Source organism: Bombus terrestris, chromosome 15 (assembly GCF_910591885.1).
Source record: "Bombus terrestris chromosome 15, iyBomTerr1.2, whole genome shotgun sequence".
NCBI lineage: Eukaryota > Metazoa > Arthropoda > Insecta > Hymenoptera > Apidae > Bombus > Bombus terrestris.
In genome coordinates this window covers 11,251,618-11,273,272 of record NC_063283.1, presented here as the reverse complement: position 1 = coordinate 11,273,272, position 21,655 = coordinate 11,251,618, and the positions used below count along the sequence as shown (strand labels likewise).

Sequence of the window (21,655 nt, the reverse complement as noted above, 5' to 3'; positions counted from 1 at the left end):
GTTCTATGGGTCTGCCATATTCTTCTTAGTCTACGTTTTTCTGCTATTTTTTTTTAAATGTACTGGGGATATTCGTGTTTGCTGATGGACGTTTTTGCCAGTGTGGAGAAGCGGATAGCTTTTATTATGCTCGTGTTTAGGTATTCCGTGGCTGCTTCGATTTCTTCATTGGTTTTTAATGAAGTTGAGGCTGAAGTTGTGTGTGTAAAGACTTCTCTAAAGAGCTGCCAGTTGGTGTGTTGGTTATGAATGGAGTCATTAGGTGTATTCTCGATGATAGTTGAACTGACTGTTACTATCACGGGGGAGTGATCAGAGGAGAGATCAGCCGAGGAATTGATTTGGACGTGTCTTGACGAGATATTTTTAGTTATGAGGAAATCAAGCAGATCGGGTATTTTGTTTGTGTCGGTGGGCCAGTATGTGGGTTCGTATGTGGTAAGGTAGTTGAGGTTGCTGGTTATTATGCTGTTGAGGAGGTTCTTGCCTCTTACTGTAACCAGTCTGCTGCCCCATTGGGTGTGTTTGGCGTTGTAGTCTCCTCCAGCTATGAATCTATTGCCCAGGGTGTCCAGGAAGTTGTCAAAGTCTTCTTTGGCGATGGAGTGTCTTCTGGGAGGGCAGTATACAGCTGAAGTGGTGATTGTACCATGATAGTCTTCTACGTTTGTTGCTTGGAGGTAGTCTTTCTGGAATGGTGGAAGTTCGTAGTGCTTAATGTTTGATTTAATTATGATTCCGGTGCCGCCATGGGCCTTTCCGTTGGGGTGTTGGGTGTGGTAGAAGTTGTAGCCGTGTATTTTGAGGTAGTTTTTGTCGGTGAAGTGGGTTTCGGATATGAGCATCACATCGATTTGCTGTTGTTTTAAGAATAGTTCTAGTTCAAATTTGTGCTGAACTAGACCGTTCGCGTTCCACAGAGCTATTCGCATTGGTTTTATTTTGCTTCTGTGCGTATGAATTTGTCCATGAAGAGTGTGAGTAGTGACAGTAAGTTGTCAATTTGCTCAGTTTGCTTCTCGATAAGTTTTTCGAGTCTGGTGAAGTTGTCTGTGTTTTGTGGGGTGGGAATTCTATTTTCTGTGTGTACACTGTGTGTTTTCGAGTTGTTTACGTTTCCTTGTGTTGCCTGCGCATAGGATACTGATGGTGAGGTGAGTTTTTGGGGTTTAGGTTCTTGTATGGTTATGTCCTTGGGTCTCAGTTTTAGATACTTAATATTATGTAGTGTTTTGCAGGCTGAGCATCCTTTGTAGTTCGCAGGATGCTCTCCTTGACAATGGATGCACTTAGCGGGGGTTTCAGGGGATTTAGTGCATTGGTCAGTGGGGTGATTACCTGCACATTTTACGCACCGGAAGTTATGATTGCAGTATTTCTGCGTGTGGCCGTACCTTTGGCACCTTTTGTATTGTACTATTTCTTTCTTTACAAGAGGTGGCTCGAACTTAACTATGGAGTTCATCAGCCGGTTGATGTTGTAGATTTCTTTGTTGTTTGCTTTTTGTTTTAAATCTATGAAAAATAGTGATAGTGGATTTTTTGAGATTCTATATTTAATGTTGGTTATGTTTGTTACCTCATGGCCAAGATTTTGAAGTTCGAACTTTAATTCATCTAGGTCGACTGAGTGGTGGATGTTGCGTAGCACCACTCGAATGGTCTTTCTTGCTTCTTCTCTGTGGAAGTTGGCATTCAGGTTTTTTAGCAACTTCGTTAGTTTCCTGTATGCGTCAGGGTTGGCCGGCAGGATTTTTACGCTGTTGTTGCTGATTTTCAGTTTATATTCGTCCTTGCCGACTTCTTTTTGGATTGTCTTTGTCATTGATTGGATGTCAATGACATCATCGATGAAGATTGGCGGGGGAGGGGGGGTTTTTTGTGTATATTGTTTATTTACCTCTGTGGTTGTGTCCATAGCGACCTCAGCCTCCAGTATCGCGAACCTGTTGTGGGTAGTCACGTGGCTGGCTGGCGGGTTGGCTTGCCTTTTGCTCACATTGCCCCTGCTGGCTTCGAGTTTGCGTTTTTTCGTTTGAGGGTCGTTTGCAAAATGGGGTGTATTGCCCCTTTGCCACGGGGAGGAAGAGCAGCGTTATTGTAAATACGCTCCGTAGCTCCCGTTAGGGGTGATTGGGCCATCGTCGATCTAGTTAATTCAATGTGAAATAACTAGTCGAGAGGCTGTGATTCCGATCAGAGCTTAGTGGCGTTGGATTTTTCACTTTTCACTGGCACGTTTGCGAACGCTTGGCTTGTTTTGTTGAACTCGCTTTCGACAGATGGGCGTCACGTGTTGTTTTGTGAACTTCGCAGGGCACTGGACACACGTCTGTACGCTTCGGCACTCACCAGCAAAGTCTTGTTCTCATACTCGGCTCTCAACTTCCCGATTCTCCACTGACACTCTCTGACTTCTCAACTCACACTGCTTCTGCGTAGGTGTTCGGAAAAATTGAAAAACCCATACATGCGTCCTTAGCCCATGCCGGGCACTTACAGAAAGCGCATATATATGTCCTTAGTCCACACCGTTAGCTTTCGCCAGACACCTATATGCGCCCACAGCACTCAAAGGGTTATAAAATATTGGGGGTTTTCCGAAGAATTCCAAGGAGAAAGCCCCTGTGTCCTTTCATCTCCGACATATATATTTAAGTTGTCATGGTAATTGGAGTTATATGAGGTCCGTTTTCTAAACTCAAGTATGTACATCCCTTTTCACAGATCAGTGTCCGTTTCATTCGATTAAATTCATCGACTTTGCTTGAAAGATATCGAATACGCTCCATACAATTACCCGCTGTTCTCGTAGAATTATTACTGTATCGAGTACACGACGCGCGATGAAAAACGAAGAACGAAAATCAATATTTGGCGTTAAATATCGTTTAACGTCACGACAGGAATTCGGGACGGGAAAATCAATCGAGTTTACACGTTCATGCGATTCACGACGATGCCCGTGATTCGCAATAATGCAAAACAAATACTTACTTTATTTTTTGATTAAGTGGCCGATTCTTGTTGACTCCGTTTTAGGAATCTTATTCCGCTCGAGTCGAACTGTAATTTCCTTGGGTCTCTTCTTTCGTGTAAAATTATAGTACAGTGCGCGGATTACACCTACTATTTCCAAACTTTACTACACAGATCGTCTTTTACGTTATTTCAGAATCGAGAAACAATTAAACGATATTTAAGTGCTTAGTTGATTTATTCACTGTCTCTTCTTATTACTGTCTATGTTTACTTCGTACTATCGCGGGGAGACGCGGTCGTTAGAATACGCGTCAACGGGAGTCGTAAATTCCCGTTACGATTAGAATAATCGACACCACGAATAGTTCGATCCCCGTATTTCGGTTAGGATAATCGGGGTGGTTAATGCGGTATAACACTGGGAGTCAGAGTTATAATAATATATATATTTCCAACACTTTATACAATCACACAAAGTAGTTAACGCCGTTGATTAAGATACAGATAACGAGAGAAGGGTTAGTCTTGGATGAGAGAAGGAGAGCTTTAGGCGCTTTATGCCCTTGCGAGTTATAGGAACTGTCGGAGTTCTGGATAAGCGAGAGCCTTAGAAGACTCTAGGCCGTGTAGGCACCTTGATGAATGATGAAGGAACTCAGAAAGATACAGGAACGGTGAGAGTTGTAGGAAAATGCAGGAACTCTAGGCACCGTGAGAGACGATCAAACTCTGAAGCTTATTCTAATGTGAATACGGAGGAAAGCTTGGTATGGGTGTGCCCTTTGAACGAAGAACGCGGATTCGTTGTTTACATTTTTAGTTAGTAAAGTGAGGGAAATAATCCGCGATGTCGATTGGTTGGGACCAATGTTAGGAAGGAAGAGAGGAGGAAGAAACCCCCTACCAACTTGGGTCCTAGGCGACATTGTTTACAGGGAAACTCAGATTTTTCGTTAGGTATATCTCCGCTTTCTTCGTAATTCTTAAGAGCACATAATAAACCCAAGGACCCTTCTAAAAAACCAGCTGAAAACACTTCTGGAATTAGAAAGTCCTTTCTGGCAAACAGATTGACGTAAAACATGTGTGCGAACAATGCAGTTAGAATTTCGACTTTATGGTGGGTCCTTAGGCCTGTGGAGGGTTCGAAGGACGGCACGTAGACCGTTGGCTGTCACGCCGCGCGGGATGGAATGCAGATGTGTTGCGCGGCGTAACAGTCTATGATAAAACCAAAATTGAGACCAACGATACATATCCGAAACTATAAAAATGTCGATATCCAGATAGATGTACAGAAGTAGACATTCAGAAATTCCGATATACGAAAAAGCGATTTGCGGAGGAAAGCAGACATTTGACGAATTCGTGCGAAGGCGGCACGCCGGTATAAGAGGGGCAGAAGAGAGAAAGGAAGAATTTAATTTTTACGGGAAGAGGATAGAAACTTTCAACTCGTTCGTATGATTAAAATTTCAACAAATTTATATTTGTGTTTTACTAGTGGCTATATTAAAACACGCCGTTCGTGTCTGGCGGATACAAATTTCACTCGATATATTAATGGCGTACAAGTTAATGGAACTGGTACGTGTACATGAAACTTGTCATTAACTTAAGATAAAATCGTTACAGTTGCCGACGTTATAGGATTAAAAATGATGATTGATCATGTATTAGTAATTATAACTTAATAACTTACGATTAGTAGCAATCTTAACTTTTACCCTATATTTTCTACAGTTCTCACAGGTAAGATAAAATTTATCAACATACGTATGTGCTACTAAAAACCGCGATGGAAAATCCCAACGTGGAGCGTTCATACTTGCGTCATATTTTTACGACTGCCGTCAACATGAATAATCTATAGGTAAATACAACGCGAGAAGCAAGAATATTACGGAATTAATCGTAAGTAACCCCGGTAGACAATCACAGACCAGTCTGTCAAATTTCACCGAATTCATTGTGGTCCTTTCCACGGAGGCGACCGATTACGAGTTAATCTTCTTCCAATCTCTGTACTGGAAAATTCGATTTCATTTAAAAAAAAATACACACGATACTAGTCCTACTTTTAAATTCAATCGATTACGTTTTTCATCGAAAATAATGAAAAAGACATTGCAGGAGATGAATTCTAGATACTCTAAATAATTTAAACTTTGATACATATATATATATACACGGGAATATTTTAGTATATTTTCTATTTTTTATTCAAATTGCCCTAAAAACGGACGAATTTAAGAATTAAAATAAACAGTATTCATATTTGTCATATTTATCGTTTCAACCTTGAAATTTTTCCGCTCTTAATTTTATTTGATTCTCACATTTTCCGTCTAACATGAATTTCTTAATGATGATAGACTTTGAAATTTTCTATCCAAAATTACAACTAAAATTACGGATACAAGCTCTTTCTTTCTTTCCTTTCGTTTCTTTTGCACGTGCGTAAGTACATACTTATCGTGGATCGAGGCATAATCCAGGAGTACGGGCTACAAACAACCACGAATATCGACTGTCGTTTGCGCCGATAGATAACATAACGCAACACTGACAAATGCATGTAAACGTATTATCGAGTATGACTGGTTATCGTTGTGGCATTTTCCGCGTGGTACTCGACACCCCAGATTATTATAGATTCTCTCTTACCGGGCAATGAAATACATGGACACATGTATTTTCGAGCTATCGCGGGGAGACGCGGTCGCGAGAATACGCGTCAACAGGAGTCGTAAATTCCCGTTACGATTGCAATAATCGACACCACGAATAGTTCGATCCCCTGATTTCGATTAAGATAATAGGGGTGATTAATATGACAGTTAGTATGACACTGTGATTCACAGAATTATAACATATATATTTCCGACACTTAGTCTACACGATTAAGTAGGTATAAATAATTAACAACTTATCGCACGAAGATAATATAGATGTGTACAATAGAGCAAGGCTCTTACAATTGAATTTAGTCTATTAGTGGACGTAGAATATTACTGTAGGATATTTAATAGAATAAGTGAATGTTCGACAATGTCGCGAACCGACGTGGATTACGCTCCTATGGCGTTGTATTTAGAGTTAGATGTTAGGCGTTAGATTTTTGACTCTGTGGGAGCCATAGGAGAACTCGGAACTGGAGGCACTGTGAGAGCCGTAGGAACTCTCGGCCTTGTAGACACGTTAAGAGCCGAAGGAAAACTCGGACATGTAGATATTTCGTGGGGTGTAGGGACTCTGAAGTTTGTTCTTATGTGATTACGGAGGAAAGCTCGGTATAGGTGTGCCCTTTGAACCAAGAACGCGGATTCGTTGCCCACATTTTTAGTTAAGAAAGTGAGGGCAATGATCCGCGATACACGCTGTGCATAGAGTTTAATATAACAGCAGCGTCTTGAACTTGCCTTTTATCCGTATCATCGACACACTGTTAGCTAGCATGGCGGCGTTTGCTTTGATAGAACAGAAATTGGATGCAGAACGAGGTTTATAAAAATCGTTATTCAGATTAATTTAAGATTAATCTTCGGGTAGATGGATGCATTAATGCAAATGCAAATAAGAATAAACGAGGGAAATAGAGACTAAAATTGTATGAAATAGATACGTGCAAAAAAGATATTTTTTTGAAATCGAATCGATAAACCAAATTTTCCGTTTAAACCCAGCAATAGTTATTTCATAACAAAAATTCCAGAAATCTTCCCCTAAATTATGAATATAATATTTTGAAATTTGCAATTGTATTATTACTTTTGCATCGTTCTATCGAATTTCATTTCTAACCGATGATGCGTCACCCGTTGAATACCTTTTAACGTTCAAGGAACGACCAGGATATCGCGAATCACGGCGATCGAACGACGTATAACAGGATATCGCTGATTGACAGTAGTTTACGGTGGTTCGATATTCGTCCACGCCAGTAGTTAATGACTGACAGTGGCAGACAGCGGTAACAGGCTGTCGATAGTCCTAACACCAGTTCCGCGGCCTGATATCGTTCGAAGATATCCGATCGTTCGTGGGAGATGGACAAATTTCACCGACGTAAAATTATCGACCGCTAGAAATCAAGGCTGTGCAGATTTGCAGAAATTTGTATAAAAGAGCTATTTGTAGAAAAAACGCAGGGTTTTTACTCATAAAAGTATTTTAACGCTTACGATAAACAAATTGTACGTATACATATATTGTATAAGAATGTATATTAAAGTTCGTATGCTTGCACGGATACTAAAGAAGTAGCGAGAGAGGCAGCTATTGTAATTTTATTGGTAAAATTTGAAATTGATTTGAAAATGTACACGTTACGTATCTATTTTCGAAAAATACTTTTGCGAATTGTTATAATATCAGAGCGAAATTCTATTTCCAAAGGAGATAAGATGAAATAAAAGAACTGAAACAGTAGTAGTAAAATTCACGAGACGGTCGGTAATTGCATTCCTGAAAATAAAACCACCCTTGATATTGAAAATTCTCAACTGCTAGGAATTAAAAATTAAATGAGCAAACGTAGCTGGAATTGTGGCAGCAATTGACACAGCAAATACTACCGGACAACAGCAGCGCAGTGGTTAGCGCCTAACACTTGAAACACAGACCGAAACACCCAGGTTCAATTACAAAAAGACAGACTGGAAAAAGTTCCAAAACCTACTCGAACAGAACTGCGACCTAAAGATCTACAATAACGTCAACCTAACAAACAGACAAATCGACTCATTCATAGACGAAATAGAAAAACATATACAAATCGCTCTTCAAGAATCCGTACCAAACTTAAAACAAAAAAACTCTTGCAAGCCCTATATCAACAACAAAATAAAAAAACTACAACGAGACAAAAGCTACATACTATCCAAATTGAACAATATAAAATGCAACTATTCTTACGACAAAAGAGAAGCCTTAGAATTCCAAAAGTATCTACTATACAAAATAAGATCGCAACTGAAATAAGAATTCGCAAACTCTATAAATCAGTACTGGACAAACAAAATAAAAAATATCTCTAAAGAAGACTTTGCTAGCATGTTCTCGCATATAAATCAAATTTTCAGACCAAAAGAACAAAACCCCATCCCATTTCTCAAATTGTCCCCAGAAAAAAACCTCCCTCATCCAAGAAGCAGGTATAGCGATACACAACACCAACAAAGACACCGAGGATAACTTCGTAATATCTAAAATCACGGAAAAACTAGACATTATCGGCACCCACTTTTCCAAAACACGCACACAAAACGATCATATGGGTCGAGAACAACTAAACAGAATTATCATCGCCGAAACAAACAAACTCAAAAATAAAATAGAACAAGACATAGTGCTAAATGATACAGGCTGCACATTCTTAAACGAAAACACCTCGGACAACCCCAAACATCCAGAAACAGAGACAAGCTACTTTACAAATTACAACCAACTAAAAATAATCTTCTTCAAACTAAACAACAAAAAATCCTCCGGCTTCGATGACATCCCAAACATTTTGCTTAAACGCTTACCTAACAAAATAAAATGGTACTACACTGTACTCTTCAACAATGCGCTAAATAACACGTATTTCCCCAGAAAATGGAAAAAAGCCAAATTAATAGCCATTACAAAAAAAAAAAAAAAAAAAAAAATAAAGACGGTCCATCACCTGCAAATCTACTACCTATAAGCCTCCTCCCCAACATAAGCAAAGTATTCGAAATAGCCATAAACAACCTTCTAGCCTCCTTCTGCGCAAAAAATAACGTAATTTCAGAAAATCAATTCGACTTCCGGGACAAACACTCCGCAATCCACGCAATAAGTAAACTTACGTCGGACATCTGTTGGGCGCTTAACGCAAAGCAACAAGCAGCCGCCTGCTTAATAGACCTCGAAAAAGCTTTCGACACAGTCTGGACCCCAGGTCTTATATACAAAATGATTAAGAAAAACTTTCCGCAATACTTAATTAAAATAGTCTAGGACATGATAACAGACAAAACATTCGTAATGACTGACGGTTCACATACATCAAGCAAAGAATTCTCCATAGAAAACGGTCTACAACAAGGAACAGTACATTCTCCGTTATTTTTCAGTATTTATAATAGCGACTTACTAATTCTCTTTAATCTCAATACATCCACCCATAAACGCTCCATAGCCTTCGCAAATGACCAATCATCTTGCAAAACCAAAACAATAAGAACAGAACTCCAAAAACTTTTTGACAAAATTAATGATTACTATTAAAAAACAATGCAAGCAAATGCGAAATCATACTGTTTAGACCTAAGTTAAATGAAATCGGCCTAATAGAAAGGGAACACTGTAAAAAATTTCAACTAAGAGAAAAAGCAAAAGAGGGGGGCGGGGAGAGCTCATACCACATAAAAATTGCGTAAAATATCTAGGCGTAAATATAGACGACAAATTAAACTACAAGCGGCACATCAAAATTCAATTCTCCAAAGCTAGCAAAGCATTCTGGTAAACAAAAAGATTATTCTATTCCAAACATTTCAATTGCAATGGGAAAAATTCGCATATTCGAAAGAAAATGCATCAGGGCTTGCTTGAGTATTTACAGATCCGAACACAGTGGATTCAAAAAATACGTCAAAAATAAAAGAATCTATGACTTAGCCAACATCCACCGCATCGACTGTTACATCTTAACTCCTTAACCTACGATTTACGTTCCAGAATTTACGTTTGGTCCGATCATCGTACTACGGACTATGCCTGTAATATTTACATTTGGTCCGATCATCTACTACGGACTATACCCGTAGTTGTATATTAAGGGGTTAAAACTGACAAGAAACCACTTCGCTCAAACTGCAAAGATAAAAGAAAATAGTTTAATCTCTTGCTTATTTCCAAACGATTCATATTACAAAAATACATTGACAACAGGTTACATCCCCCCTCCCCCGAAGCATTTTTATATCTAGACGAAAGAAACTATCTCCAAGATCAAAATAATATCCCAATATTCTACCATAGAAAAAGAAAAATAGGAATTAAAACAATACTCTACGAGGAAAACTTAAATAAACAGACCGTAGATACTAGATGGAGATACAACATGGTCCTTCCCTAAAAAGACACAGAAGACAATCACAGAAAAAACATAAAAAAATATTGGTGGATACCGAAACCATAATAAAAATAACAAGATAAAGAGCCGCAAAACGGCAACGCTCAAATCTACCACCTTGTAAACTTGTAAATATGTAAATACTGTAAAAATATAATTCTAATAATAATTCTATAGGACATCGACTTCGTTTAAAGCTTTTTACGACGAAAAAACGCGTGCTATGCGTTTATAATTACTGCGGAAAGTGCTAAGCGCACTTTCGCGCGCGCCTGTGCGTCCAAATTAATTTAATTTGCAATTATTACACGAATAAAAATTTAGTAGCAGTTCTGAATTTATATAGTGCTCCAAAGTACACACACATGCGCGCACGCGCATATGTATATGTCTATGTCCTGTCCTATGCCTATGTATATGTCTATCCTTCCCTTCCCTTCCCCTTCCCGTCCGCCCTCTCCCACCTCTTCCCAAAATCCCACAGCCCCTCCGAAACCAAAAGTAGACTATCCAACTGTCCTGTTTTTGCGACCAGGTTTTTAGGACAGAGATAAGAAGAAAAAAAACAATATCGTATATAAGCACCGCTCTACAGCGACTTAAATCTAATTTAAAAATAGTAAGCTAAAAAATGTAATTTCGACACACAAAACATTGTATGGCTATGTCGTACCGTCACGTATCGGTACTTTTGCCTAAACCTCCCCATAACCAAGGTCGATTGTTTATTGTGAACACATACAAATGTAATACTCATCTACTGGTCAATAAACGTTATAAAAAGAAAAGTAGTGGTTAGCGCCTTAGGTTACGAACGTTCGGGACTCGGCTCCAAATCCCAGCGCCCGTAGTCCGATTTTTCTTTCACGATTCTTAAATAGGAAGGAAATACATTCTACCAAATGTCCAAATTGGACAATTTAAGAATGAAAGGAATGAAATAAGAAAAAAAGGGAGGAAAATACAGCAATACCCCAGCACCGACATCTACAGCCAGCAACTAAAATTATCACGAACAACACTTACACCTCAGAATAATTCCTTAGCCAGTGAAATTCTAAAAAGCGAAGTAAAAACTAAAGGACAGCCCTAAGATATTTTACTCCTCTTTTAACTTGTCACGGCAAGATTTTCTAGTTAGAAAAAGAATTACGTATCTCGGATGATGGGTTTCAGATATGTCCCAGCAAAGTTTAACAGAACTCGAAGTTTCGAAGCGTCGATCATCGATAACAAGGCTGGTTCTCCGCCTCTTAGCCGGAGACGTTACTTCGACGTATACGCTGATCCAATTGCATTGCGGAACTGCGAGCATCTCTGTTTGCTGGTTAAAGCGTGCTGGCTGAAGAGGAAATCCTGGTGTCGCGTCGCTACGCATACGAACAATGTCTACTGGAATCAGCAGTTGAGGATGGGGGACAAGGGTGGGGAAATGTAAATACGTTGCGTTGGTCTTGAATCGAACAACTGTGTTACTGCAACGTTCGTAGAAAAGCTGTCTGCTTTTTCCTAATTTCCAGCTCGATTTAACCCTTTAACTACAGTGCAATATACAATAAATATACTGTACACATATGAAAGCTATAATTCGTATGATTTAGTGAAAAGAAATACATACATAGACATATACATATGCGCGTGCGCGCATGTGTGTGTACTTTGGAGCACTATATAAATTCAGAACTGCTACTAAATTTTTATTCGTGTAATAATTGCAAATTAAATTAATTTGGACGCACAGGCGCGCGCGAAAGTGTGCTTAGCACTTTCCGCAGTAATTATAAACGCATAGCACGCGTTTTTTCGTCGTAAAAAGCTTTAAACGAAGTCGATGTATAATCATAAAACAAGCTACAAATAGTCGACGTCCTATCGTATCGTCTCATATCGTATCGTGTCACTGGTGTCTAGCGCTCCATTGGAAATAGGTAAGTGGCTCCTAGAGTTCACGTGCTTGATTGTCTATGGCTAATCGATCCATCGATCTTCGTTCCGAGAGACGAGTTGTCGAAAGATGGATGAAAAGGGCTTTCAGGGGACGGAATCGATTAGCCAAAGTTTTTTGAATTAAAATTAACAAGTTATGAGAAACATAAGCTTTGGGGATTCTAATGTGAAACTTAAAGATGCTTTCTTTTGACAACTGCGACTTTAGTTATGTTCGTTTTTATTGAAAATTAATCTTAAGTTACTTCTTAATTTTATTTTAGGACTTTGCTATGTATCGTAGATTATTTTAGAAGACAACAAGTTTCTGAGAATCGAATTTAAACGAATGATATTCGCCTGTAAAGAAATTTTACGAACGGAAGATTTGATAGAAAGATGACAAACTATATAGGTTATGCAGAGATGTACTTTCATCTGGTGTAGGTAATACGAAAGAAGTACGATCCTAGTTGAGGTTAGGTAGTACAGAATTGGAAAATGAAGGGAAACATCGTTTCGTACTTCTGAGAGCCATTTGTCTGCCGGTGGGAACGATTGACACGGATACGTTTGAAACACAAGCAATGGAGACATTTGGGGGCAACGGAAAGCAAATTCTTTTGTAGTAGAATCGATGCAGTCGTTGGAATGCCGAATATGTTCAAAGTAGCCGTCGTCATCCTTTCCTTACAACCTTTCCTTACGGTTACAAGCTTTTTCTACTTAACAAACAACGAAACGCGATATCTCAGGGCTTTTTCCAAGACCTTGAGGAAATTTGAGAAGAACAATGTATCGCTGCTTTGATTCCTCTATCGTGTGTCTTTTAATACGAGCATCAATTTTTTTGGAGAAATGGTTCTATCCAGATCGGAGCCGAACCCTGTCCGTGGCCCTCTTTTGTTAGAAAACTTGTCAAAAAGCTCTTCCGACCTTCAAACGGATCGCGTCGAGGTGTCGCGATCTAAATGTTTTATGCATTAAAACGTGAGAAATGGAACGTAGAAAAACTGGAAAAGCGCGCATCATGTAGCTTTCATACACTATCGTCCCTTTTTTCTTGCTTGCTTTTTCTCTTTTTCTTCCCCAACACCGTCGCAAACAGACTGTCATACCAACAAATAAAGTTTTCTACTTGTTTGCTCCACTCTTTTCAATTTATCGTATTCAGTATACAAATCATACTCTATCTGTTTGTACTGCTTGTTTCATTGGATTTCTTACATCATGTTGAATAAATGCTCCGAACAACTTGGTACTGAGAGGTGCTCACTCTGTAGTGACAAATCATTTTAAACACCTTCTTTTAAAAACCAACAGTTGTAGTAATATCTTTTGTCAATTCGTTAATATCGTGATCGTTTCCTATTCGGCTAGAGTCTGATTGAGAATTTAGAGCTTGGATAGACAGAGATTGCAGTGTCACCGCAAAGCAGCTGTATCACTCAAGAAAGCAATCGACGGTCACTTTGATTAACCCTTTGAGTGCTGTGGGCGCATATAGGTGTCTGGCGAAAGCTAACGGTGTGGACTAAGGACATATATATGCGCTTTCTGTAAGTGCCCGGCATGGGCTAAGGACGCATGTATGGGTTTTTCAATTTTTCCGAACACCTACGCAGAAGTGATACTATTATGTTTGTGTGAAATAAATATAAATGCATTCCTTACGGCAGTAAACAAATGCCAATAGTGCCTCGTTATTGTTGAAGTGGTCACCACTTGTAAGAAAACTCTACATCTGGTTTTTTTGGTTTTCTCAAGCACTGAATTTTTCACACACAACTAAATTATTAACTTGTGTTATATTTACTAAATTTAGTTTTCTAGTTTATTGTTTTCTAGTTTATTACCCAAATTCTTAACTGTAAATTTCAACGTTTATAATAAATAATTAAAAATAACTAAAAAATAACACTCTTGAATCATTTAATCTCGTGCAAAAGAATTACTATAACTTATTACGATTTGCGTTTTGAATAGTCAATCAACAGAGTTTAGTCTAACGAAAAAGTATTCCGTCCACAGCGATCGTCAGCGCTAGACGCGCGCCGTCCGTACGGACGGTATAGGCCGCGAGTATTCAGCACTCAAAGGGTTTTAAACGCGGTCGCCGTTTATTTATTTTCAAGCTGTTGACAATCTAGAAAATTTACTTTTACTCGCTTTATTTTCCATTGAATTGTTAATCTTTTATGGATGTGTAACGTGTCAGTGTTCCATCTGGTTGTATTTTATCGTAGGACCATCTGTCCTGGTTTTCCTTGTTCCATCGGGAACGAATCAGACAGAAGTCGGCAGAAGTGCGACGCTCTTTCTATCGTTACCGTCCGGAACGTTGCTATCGATTCTTGGTTACACGATACATCGTGATCGTTGTTCGACCGGATAAAAGTCGGTCAGTATCTGCGACACGAGAATACAGGCTGCGGTTACTTGTATGTACGATTACTGTCAGCGAGAATTAGATCACATTTAATCAACATCGAAATTTATATTTCGCTACCTACCATTCATGTCGATACTTTCCAAACGGTAGTATCATAATTTGCGAATAACGCGTGTATCGATGATTTATACGTAACTCCGAAATTTACAGATTCTCAGATTTTACGATTTCGCAAAATTCTGATTCTGATGAATCGTGAAGCTTTTAATTTAATTTTAAGAGATCTCGTGTAGATGAAATATTTGTTAATATTAAAGGAATTCTTATTTGGAATATTTCTTAACTGCATCGTTTCGAAACATTTTAATACGCAAGATTACTCAAATCGGAGATCTATCTCTAATTGGAACCTTTTGACCGCAAAATTTCAAATAAGGAGAGTTTGAAAATGGGACGACTCGCAACCAAAACAGTGAGAAGCTATCTAAATCGAGTATAGCTGGTCTGGAACGTCTGCAACGTGTTACCGTTTTCGTTTTTAAAGAGCCATCTATTCGTCCTCTCCACCGTAGAATATATCACTCCAAGTAGCAACAGAATTCCCAAACAACGAAAATCCCGCTTTCCAAATCAAATCTAACTCGCCGCCAATTCTATCGCGCAATTAAACGATCTGACGGTCCTATGGGAGATCGGCTAAATCTATTCACATGGCGGACAGACATCCCGTTGCTGTCGCAAAATGCTAATTAATACCAAGCAAACGCACCGGTGGCAGTAATTCGAAGGCCACGTCAGAATATCCAACGGTATAATATGATAATGCAGTTACGGGGACGCTGATCTAGCCGGAAGGCAGTGCGCGATTGGGAATTGATAGAGTCGAATGAGATGGCCCGTTAATTCACCAGGATTGTATCTCCTTCAAGGACAATCCTGGCAAGGATTGCGATTGTGAAACACGTGCCCGAACACGATAAACAGATTACGCGATTCGATTAAATGTCTCGAGGTCGTTGAATTGAGAGATGGAGTCGACAGCAATTTCCAATTACAGTTCTTTGGTTCAATTTATCGTAAAGTTAAAACAAGTGTACACCGAGTCAGGATTTCTGGACAGCGAGGCTAAAATAAAGAATATAACCGTCTACCTGTTTGTTAATCGACAAAAAGTGTGAAATATTGATAGAAATTAAGAAATTTATTATACAAGAAGAAGGTAGTGGAATTTCTCTCTGTATCAAACATTTTCCATTATTTCTAAATAATTCCACAAGTTCCGCTTCTTAAGAAACAAGTTGAAATGTTTTTCAGCCTCGCAACGACAAAAAGAGAACGTCTCTGCACTTTTTGTACAGCGTTGTACTTGTACAGCGTCTGAAGACACTTTGTTCCTCGACAAAAACACGAAACAGAGCCACGACTTGGAAACAACCACGATTATCCGCAATTAACGATCGCGATTTGAGACTCGGTACGCTGTTCTACTTCCCGCTTCGATCTTCGCTTTCCCAGGTCATTGAAAGTCTCTTGAAACTCTTTCTACTATTTTCATCCAACTCTTTTTTTCTTTCCTTTTTTCGTTTCTTTTTCTTCTTTTCTGTAAACCTCAAACTTTTAGTTGTAATATTTAATTTATAAGTCGATACACAGAATTGTCCACTTGATTCGGAATCCGAGCTAGTCGGAACATACGAGAATGACAAATGTAACATATACGCTTGCCATTGCAGTCAAATGTCGTTCGCTATCTACGAGCTGCTGCTAAAATTTGTCGCTCGCAATTTGCTCGCTAAATGACAACATCCAGCAAAATATATATATTGAAAGTTGATCTTAAATTTCGGTTTTTAGCGTAGGCCACGAAAACTCGTATTCTTCGTTGATTGACATCATTCAAATTGATTAAATCCTCCAAATTTTTCCCATTACCAAAAAAAGAGAAAAAAAAAAGGAAAAGAAGAAAAAAGTTCCTTTCGCCTCCTCTATAAGACAATGACTAACAAATTTAATTAAATACTGTTTGGAATAGAAGATAAGACAAATGTTTACTTACAATGCACCATTCGGCCGTGGGTAAACACTCCTTTAGATGCATGTGAGCGGTATAATTGATACACGGTGTGATGCTACCGACTCCTTCATTGTACTGTCCGCATTTATAACATTTGAGACTGTGTGTCAGCCCTGAAACAATGCGAATTCTTTGGTGAAATAAATTTCAAACGATCCTTTGTTCAATGGTAATACTGATAAAATGAACGATGCTGTGAAACCCCTGGTTAAAATTATTTATACCAGAAAATTTACTATTATCTTATCGTTAGCGAATACGATATTGTTGCTATGACAAAATTACAAATAAATATAGGGAGATTGTCATAGTTAAAAAATGTTGAAGGGTCTGTTAATGAGAAATTTGAAAGAAAAGATAACATAGTAACAGCAGAATCGGCTAAAAATAGTTCTATTTTCAAAGTTCTTGAACCGAACCTTGAAACCTTGAACTGTAACACAAGTTATAATAAGAATGCTAGTATGAAGAATAAAAGTAATAAAATAATAAGAGTGGCTTTGAAAAGTGTGGGGAAAAGTAGCGTAACAAACAACAACTAAACTTGGAAAAGACGTTAAAAAAGCAGAAAATACATTAAAGAAAATATTATCGAACAGATACTAAATACGCACGTACCTACAATTGCCATAATTTTAAATTTTTCTCATTTGACAAAGAATTTACGAATTTCTGCGCAATTAGTACGGGTCAATTAGAATCTTTTAATTAGTACAAGCGTGACAGAGGATCAAAGCAGCTCCATGCGATAGAACTAAATCACGAACTCGGTAAATTGAGTGTATCGCATCTTTCCACGTCGCGTCGCATCGTCTAGAGTAATCCGTTCTACGGAAGATTGCTTGCGAATGTAGAAATTACAGACCCGTTTCCGCTTTGAAGTCGAAGGGGCCGCGAAACTTTTCAATCTGCCTCCATGACGAGCTTTGGAACGCCGAGAGGCAGCGACACTCTCGGTAGAATTCTCCACGCTGCACCGGGCAAGCTGGCAAAATCGGAGGAGATACTGGCAAACTCGATCGAAATTTTTTCAATTTGATAAAAATTTCATCGTAAATTCAAAATATTCGTACATTTGGACACTTGGAGAACCTAAACGAGTCGGTAGTTTAATCTATGGAAACAAAGATAAGGATATAAAATAACGTGAAAATAACAGAGAGGAAATATTTTCCATTCCCGTGCAACGAACTTGGGACAACTTAAAATTTCAAAGTAGCCATTCTGAAGCGAACAAGTTTCGAGTAAGAATGGAAAGAACCGTTCGCGTTCTGAGACGTCGACGCGCGTTCGACGTGTAGAAAGTTGTTGGAGCTGTGGAAACGCGTTCTTATGCCGTCCAGAGGAACACGAAACACAACCACGAAACAATACAGATCGTGCAAGTGGGTTTCGAAAGTTTCTATCGTCCCACGGCCCGCCCCGTCGATGTTCGAAGATTCGCGAAACTTCCGCTAACGTATCCGGCGAGGATAGTTTCTAGATTCTGATCTAAAACAGGCCCAACTATCTACAGTTGCTACCAAGAGTTTTTGTCTAAGCTATTATTCTATTATATAACATTTTAATCGAAGATAACGGAAGAAATGTGACAAATAGCGCATCTCATTTCTTAGCGAAGCATTTAATTCTAAGATCGAATATTACCAAAATTGTCTTTATTAATTGTCTTCATTTATTTTATTATGTTTTATTTGCTCCTTTATAACCTAATTAGATATTTGTTCTTTTCTTTTTCTTCTTCTTCTTTTTTTAGTTTGAATATATCTTAATCGTAAGATTCTACTTCTACCTTGAATATTTAAAAAATAGCGTTTGTTACAAGATCAACTGCAACGTTGAATTTTTACAAACTTTAGTTCGTTTAAATTATCTATTATCTTAAATAATTTTAAATAACTTCTGCCTTGAAACATAATCTTTTATAACCTCGATCTTACATTTCAGCCTGCTTTCCCTAAATTTGCATACCTATATACCACTGATATAGATATACCACTGAACCGGCAAAAATATTTGATTGGAAATTGGAAAACACTGGCGAACAATAATGTTCGATAAAATTATTGTTAGGAACAAATATCCTCTGCTGTGCCAATTTTTCTATATATAGCACTCTGAGAATGCTAGAAATCTTACTCTTTCTTTCTTCTCTGCTGTCACAAGAGATATTTACACTGATAAATTTGCAGTTCTTTCGTAACTAATATATTATAATAATAACAAAATGACATTTGTTAATTTAAACGCGCGTTCTCGCATGTTGAACGATAAGATCCGATAGCAGCGATGGGAATCGCAGCGATACAGATGACATTTATGGCTATCACAAATCAGTTATTACAAATTGATTGAAACGCGTAAGGTTCGCATCTATATATATTGCTAACTAGTCACTTTGATCGGCTGTATCTGTATGTAGCTGTTTCTGCAGAATGGGTATACACGTAGGACAACTAAATTTGATCGATCCACAAATCTTCCACGAAACGAAAAGTATCACTTTCTAAATAATCAACTAAACTTGGCAAGGTTTACAGGAACAATTGTAAAATGAACATTCAAATCGACTGGGTCAATTTTGTCAATGTTATTTTAGATGATACTTGGAAAAATTCGCGTCGTGAGGCTCGCGTAATGGCGTTTGCTTGGACAAAATAAATAATCTGGATAAAGAATAGGCAAATAAGGGTGGGTAAAGGTGGATGCTATCACGAATGCAAGAATTTACGGCGACGGGAAATGAACGCGAGTGTCGCTTCGTCCAAGTGATCGTTAAAAATGCGTGTGAAAACCGTGGCGTGGTAGGGAGAAAAAAGGAGGAAAAGAAAAAGAGTATGAGAGGAGGTAAATCAAGAGGCCAAGAGAAGACAAGATATACTGGTTTGTCTGCTAGAAATTTACAAGTAATATTTTTCAAACTGGCGAGAGGGTGGAGGAAACTTTTGCTTTGACTTGTATCGCGAACCAAACTCGTTCCGCTTGTTCCTACGACTCCTACAACAAGCATCTGCTGATTCTACGAAATACAATAATATTACACGCTAGTCGCTAAATGGCGTATCTACCGATTATTATAGTGAATTTGAAGGTTTTGTATTACGTTTAAGGAGGTAGAGTAGTACTTCCTCGTTTCTTGGAAATAAGTTTTCGTTGATTTAGAAAGTTGGAATTAATTTAGAGAATCGCGAACAAATTAAACGATCGTTTACCAATTATTATTATAACGATTTTTAATGTTTCGCGTTACAATGAATTTGAAATTGCCTATTCCTATTGCTGCAAATAAATTGGTCTCGAAAGTTTCGAATTATTTTCCAGAACAATGGACGATCGATAAATGTTCTGGTAATTTAGACAGTTAGTTTAAGGCGTTCAATGCGACACAGAAAATGGAAGAAGGTCCTCGGTGGCGAAAATCGATATTCTTATAACGTGTATTATTAGGCATGCATAGTGTTTATTCACGCGTCATGCGTGAAATAGTTTGATAATTATATTACGACTAGGCACTGCAATGTTTTTGTTACGTCGCGTGAAAAGGTCCGCGCGACGTCCTTCATTGTCTGATCGTCAAGGCCCGTTAGGGAAACCCTCAATAAACCTAAGGCCCCACCATAAACCGAGTCTTATTAGTTTGCAGGAAGCTTTAATCCTGCAAGTATTTTCGGTTTATAACTGGTACTTACAAAGTCCTTAGGTCTAAGTGTACATTCTTCCAAATTACGGAGAAAGGAAGTAGTTACCTAATGGGAAAAACGGAATAGTTGCCTAACGGAAAAGCTGGCTTTTCTCATAAACAATGTCGCCCATAAATCACGTTGGTAAGAGGCTTCTTCCTCCCATCTTCATTCCCAACAGTGGTCATAAACAATCGGCATCGCGGATCATTGCCCTCACTTTCCTAACAAAAAATGTGAGCAACGAATCCGCGTTCTTAGTTCAAATGGGACACCTATACCGAGCTTTCCTCCGTAATCAGATCCAAACGAACTTCAGAGTTCCTTTGGCTCTCACAGTGCCCAGAAGTCCGACAGCTCCTACAGCTCTCACGATCCTAGAGTCCCTATAGCTCTCACCGTTCCTACATCTCCCAGAGTTCCTACACTTCCGGTTGTTGCTACTCTACTGCCTCTACGCCATCAGGAGAGTCACTATATTGATTCTCATAACCAACGAACAGTCAAGGCAACATATATACGGATTCTCTCATCTAAGAATAATCCTTCTCTTCGTTACCTGTATCATAATCAACGGCGTTACTACTTTGTGTGATTGTATAAAGTGTTGGAAATATATATTTTTATAACTCTGTGAATCCCAGCGTTATACTACAACAACCACCCCTATTATCCTAACCGAAATAAGGGGATCGAATTATTCGTGGTGTCGATTATTATAATCGTAACGGGAATTTACGACTCCCGTTGACGCGTATTCTCGCGACCGCGTCTCCCCGCGATAACTCGAAAATACAGTTTTGTTATAACGAAAATGAGATTTAACAATTTTCCCTTTTTCACAATAAGTTTTTTATGCAAATAGATATGTGATTTTAAAGAATTTTGGATGAATCCAAAGCTAATCCTAGCCATGTACAATTGTTATATTACCGTGAAAAAGTAATTCATCTACGATGCTGTTTCGATGGATAATTCTCTTCGAACATTCAGAATTGTTTTAGAAAATTGTCAATGTCTTGTTGAATTTTCACACCATGGTAAGAGAGTATCGGGGATAAGTCTTTTTAAATATCTAAAATTACTTTCAAAATTTCTGATAATTTCTCAATGACAAAAATTCCCCCAATTTTTTACATGCAACGAGATAATCTGCAACGCTTTCGTATGAGTATATTTTTCGAAAGTGGAGATCGCTCGGCTTAAATGAAGATCAAGCATTGTTACATTTTAAATAGGAAGATGCCTTTAGTTAATTTTTACAGAACTTTTTGAGTATCTAGATGAAATTTCACCGACCTAAATCTTTGTTTACGCTAAACGGCAAACAGATTCAACATCATAAATTCAGGGTCTTGAAATGGTGGAAACGAAACTAGTTCCCAACCGACACATCTGATAGAAGCAAGATCAAGAGCAAAGTTTCGTCCGTTGGACACTGTTCCGTTGTTTATTGCCTGATTCTAACAAAGAACTAATTGGATTAAAAAAAA

General features: G+C 38.4%; 2 protein-coding genes across 2 annotated transcripts in view; one reads left to right on the top strand and one right to left on the bottom strand.

Moving 5' to 3' along the window:
- The window catches only part of LOC105666541 (U-scoloptoxin(05)-Sm1a), a 93,298-nt gene that overhangs the window by 22,368 nt on the left and 49,275 nt on the right, over positions 1 to 21,655 (bottom strand). Inside the window, exon 2 of the mRNA XM_048412539.1 lies at positions 16,465 to 16,595. Coding sequence (XP_048268496.1) covers positions 16,465 to 16,595 — 131 coding nt within the window. The remainder of the gene's footprint in view (positions 1 to 16,464; positions 16,596 to 21,655) is intronic.
- Positions 1 to 21,655, top strand: part of LOC100643595 (MICOS complex subunit Mic60) — a 115,638-nt gene that overhangs the window by 83,117 nt on the left and 10,866 nt on the right. The gene's annotated exons all lie outside the window — the stretch shown is intronic.